Here is a 5,005-nt window from a genome sequence, read left to right on the forward strand (position 1 = left end):
TGTTACCAAATATCTAGAATTGATGCATTAAAAAATCATAAAGGGCAAGTGGTGCATTTTTTTTAATAAAGTAGGGATTATAAAGTTTATGGTTAAGCTAGTCATTTTATGATTTACATAGTTAAATAACTTTTAAATACAACAAAAATTGCATTTCAAATAGATTGCATTTTCTCTGTTTCCCAAATATTCATTATGAAGATGGGAAACGGATTTTAAGAAGAGGAGAGATATAAAAAGGAATAAGGAAATGGAGTTATGTTATGAGGAGAGAGAAAGCAAGAAAACGTGTGCTTATATGAAAATGTTGCAATATTTGTAAACTTCATTCCTAAATGATAGTTGTTACAATATTGTATTTGTAAAACGGAATAAGTATATCATACTCCACCGCTTTATGGGAACCCTAGAGCAACAAGATTAATATTGCTTTCAAATAGAAATTGATATATTGATACATTATGATTAAACTTGATTAGGCTGATCAATTAAATGAGTTGCTCGGTGATTGTTTTATTATTCATGTTAGGAAATAAGGGTTTAGTTGTACGCGTTTTATCAATTCGAAACAAGACAGTGAAATATAAGAACAAGAGAATTCAATACTGATAACAAACGACAAAGAACACAAGGATTTACCTTGGTTAAATTAGACCTACGTCCACAGTGGGGGGATTCGACAGCTTTTTCACAATAATGGAGAAAGAAGGAGAGAATAATTAAGGAGTGTTAATCTTAGTGATTGATGACATCGAAATCGAAATTTTGTTAATTTTTAGGTGTCAAGTCTATGTAAATAAAGAGATAAATAAAAGAACATAACTTATTATCTTCAAGATCTCGTAGAATATTTAATAATTATCTTGTTTATATATTACTCTATGACACTCTCTATAAAGAATATCATTTTTAGAGTTTAAGGAGGCTCGGATTGAATAAAGTCACAAAGACCACATCTCCTCAACTCCATACGGCTACCAAACATTCTAGGCATATCGTAAATAAGCCAACAAGGCCCTGTTCTATAAACATATATATATATCAAAATTCATCAAAATTCTAACCCTTTGGAGAGAGGATTCAAGAGATCTGTAATCCACAAATTATCACTAAAATATTATTTCCGTATATTTTTTGATGACCTCTTTATCTATATATTGCAAGTTTGAATTTTTTTTGGTTTACAAATTACAATGGCTTTCTAAAGTGTGATCTAATTGATCAAACTAATGGGTCCTTCTATAACACAAGGAAACCCAAAATTATTTCCCTTGGATACTCAAATAACTCTCATACAGTCATACATAGAAGAAATATAGTTGTAGGAAATATTTTATAAAGCAATTACGCTTGAAATCAGACAAAAAGCCGAAATTTCCGAATGGGCACGGACGTGCCTGGTCTAGCAAATTTCCAACATCGTCATTTTCTTCGTATATTGGCCATAACTTTCACGTTTCTTAGTAGAATTGGGCATATAACCTATCATTGAAAAACACTTAAATCAAGCTATCATCTCCAATTTAAGTCACCTCAAAATCACTTATTGTTTGAGAGATATATGCATTCAAGTCAACCCTACTTTCAAGTCGCAAATTAAAATGGCACTTCTAGGAAGTGTGGGCTTTATATATAAGTTTAATTTCAATTCTTACAAATAAAACTTCTATTTAACGGAAAAATACAAGTTAATCTGCTAGATAAACGAATTTTTGTTAATCTGATGACATTTTTGTAAATTTATTGAAAAAGCAGGGTCATTTATTCAGTACTTTTGGTGAACTGTTCAATTACTGTTTGCAACTTGCTTTTTCTGTTCGGTGAGGAAATAACACATGTACCCCTCAACTAGTACATGAAAAGACGCATATACCCCTTCACTGGTACTTGAAAAGACAATTATACCCCCGATAAACAAATTTTGTTTATCTAGGTAACCTTCTGATCTATTTTAACCACAAAATAGTCATGTTCAAACGTACCAAAACATACTAAAGTTAAGTATCATTTATAGTGATGGCAAATGAGTTGATCGGTGCAGTTTGACTTAAGTATCATTAAGTACGATACATGTATGACATTTGTTATCGGTGTCTTGAGAGATAACAGTCTTATTGTAAATTTTTTATTTTATTCAAAATAAAAATAAACATGACACTCGTTAGACATGTGAGTCATATGTCTCATTACTCTCATATGTGTAGCAAAGTTCTTGGATGTGTGCACCTGAGCAACTTGTGCCACAAGCTCACTGAGAAAGAGTGTACCTAGCTAGCTAGGTATAGGCGTGACTTGATGTTAGGTTATGGATTAAGGGTTAAAGTTAAATGTTGGGAAATACGAAGTCTGTGAACGAGTTGACCACTTTGGTTATAGAGGGTTATAGCCCTTATAGGAGGTTATGGAATATGGATGCATGCCGCTGTGGCGGTGTCGATGCAAATCATGCAATTACCAAAAAAAAAAAAAAAAAAAAAAAAAAACATTTTCACCAAATTCCTCCAGGGGACCTGCCATTCCCAACTCGGATCATGCTATGCCTCGCGGTGTGGAGGATCGCTTGCAGGGCGATCCGACAAATTTTGGGAACCGAGGAGATGAGGGATTCTTGGGTGTTTCCATTTGACAACCCTGCAATAATGGATCTTTCACAAATTCTAGTCCAGACTGATACTGATGATTCCCATCAGGTGGTTCACCAAGCTCATTTCCTGTTAAAGAGCTCTTCCCTGTGTCTCCTTGCTAAGGTCGGGTGTACCCCCACATTTACTCATCAGGTACGCCAATTTTTCATAAACATAAGACCTCAGTACGCTATAAGAATAGCGGAGATAGAGCTCAATTTCATGTATGACTCCTTTTATACTGATGGCACCATTCGCAAGCACCTTAATCACAATTGGTCCTTGGTGTATGCTATTCTCCGCTTTATTGAACCCATTGTTTGTGTTGCGGCCCTAACCTTTTATATTATCAGCTCATCTGCCCATTTACATTCAGCAGACATCTCACAAGCCGACTACGATGTGACCAACGTTTTGCTCTGGGGGACTGTAATCCTGGAGTTCCTCTCCTACATCATGACGGTCTTTTCTCACTGGACCATAGCTGCATTGACAGGGATTCATCATGATAGTATTAGTAATGTTTTGTTCCAGTTTGTTCCTCAGAGGTGGCGTTGGTGGCTATTCCGTAGATGGTCCGAAACCATTTCCAAATTCAACTTCCTAAGATATAGCATTCGAACAAGCTCGCTGGGACCGATATCAAAGTTTTGCATGTGGCTATTGGATGTAGTGTTAGGCACCCAAAACCTAGTTACAAGCTTCATGTTTATATCCCAAGAATGGTACACTGACAACCTAGGCGATCGCGTTATCAGTGAGTTGCAAGCCAAAAATCCGGATAGCATTATTACATCCTTAGCCACACAGTGGCCAACACATGATTCCTATCTGATAGATGTGCTGGTGTGGCACATTGCCACAGAACTCATCTTCATATATAGTAATAAATTTTACAATTATAGGCATCGCAGAGACACTAAGCTTCTTTCAGATTACATGGCGTACCTCCTCTTTATGAAATCGCAGTCGTTGAATATCCCTTTGATGAAAACTGAAGCAGTTCAGATGTACATCCAGGATATAGCTAGAGAACGTAATGACATAAGTTTTGAAGATCGCCTCAGAAGGTGTTGCCAGGATATCCTCAGACTAAACATTCCTGATAACGTAGCAGAAGCCGATGACTATGTGAGAACTCTATCACTTGCCATTTCTAAAGCTAATCAATTCCATAATAAATATTTCGGAAACATGGAAGCACTTTGGCAAAAGTTGAGTCAAGATTGGGTTGATATCTTGCTCTTTGCTGCAAGCAAGTATGATAGAATCGAGCATATACAGGGACTTTGTCAGGGAGGCGAGCTTATTAGTATTGTTTGGCTGTTGGCTTTTCATCTAAACATCATCACCGTCAACAACATCAACATCCAAAATGATTCAAATTTTCCATTGTGTCAATTGTGATTTGTGACTTGTGAGTGAGTCCAAATTTTGGACACTGAGTTTTTAAAATTTCTTCAACTATTGTAATCCTGTAAAAGTTTATTCTTGATCATTTGTGATAGTACCCATACATGTTTCAGAATTTATTTGGCGCAATCTTCTCATCAGCAACAAACTGTCAAAACTGTTTATCAATCGATCAATAATAATTGTCAATCTTTTCATCTTTGATATATAGATTATCTATGAATCAATAAGTCTTATATTATCTATTTATCCATGCTCGTATTTAGACTGTGTTTGGCAAGTCCATTACTTGTGTTTTGCAAGTATTTCTCTATAAGCAAAGATGACAATCATTCATCCTGCATATGCTACTAATCTTAATCACAAAAATGATAATTCTGAAATATTCTATAATTTGCAATACTTATTGACTTGATGAGTGAGTCCACTATTAGGTCTCTTAACTGATGCACCTAATAATCACTATCAAAAAGGACGGCAACCCTTTTTATTAATCTTATATTATCAGCTGCCTACTCCGTATTTTAATTTATATCAATCTCGTACTACGTTGTTGAATTGTTAGGTGACTTGGGTCAATGCAAGCTAGATTGCGAGAACACGCACGCACGAGGCAGCACAAGGGAAGGCGCAACTACTGGTTTCTGGTATTTAGTTCAAGATTCTATGAACCCTTTGTTCAGAATTACAGTATATGCTTCCTCCACTTGTAATAATTTGCAACATGTCAATTTGACATGTACTTTAAGGAAGATATTACAATAATGGAATGGATAAATTAAATAAAATAATTTTAGGAAAATTTGTCTCTAAGGGACATATATGCTACTATATATTTTGTATGGAAGGACATATATGTTTTAAGTGGTCTAAAAAGATCTTTTAAGCTTATTTGAGTTCAATAAAAATAATTTAATTTCAACAAAAACGGCAAATTATAAGATGCACCATTGTGCATATAATTCTAT

The 5,005-nt window shown here is 34.9% G+C and overlaps 1 protein-coding gene across 1 annotated transcript; it reads left to right on the forward strand.

The window, feature by feature from the left end:
- Positions 1–2,531: 2,531 nt before the first annotated feature.
- LOC145567193 (uncharacterized) lies at positions 2,532–4,031 on the forward strand. The gene has a single exon (XM_081626435.1). It carries the CDS (start codon positions 2,532–2,534, stop codon positions 4,029–4,031), a length of 1,500 nt encoding a protein of 499 aa, XP_081482561.1.
- Positions 4,032–5,005: the final 974 nt, after the last annotated feature.

The sequence above is a fragment of the Chenopodium album genome, chromosome 2, assembly GCF_948465745.1.
Source record: "Chenopodium album chromosome 2, dcCheAlbu1.1, whole genome shotgun sequence".
Taxonomy (NCBI): Eukaryota; Viridiplantae; Streptophyta; class Magnoliopsida; order Caryophyllales; family Amaranthaceae; genus Chenopodium; species Chenopodium album.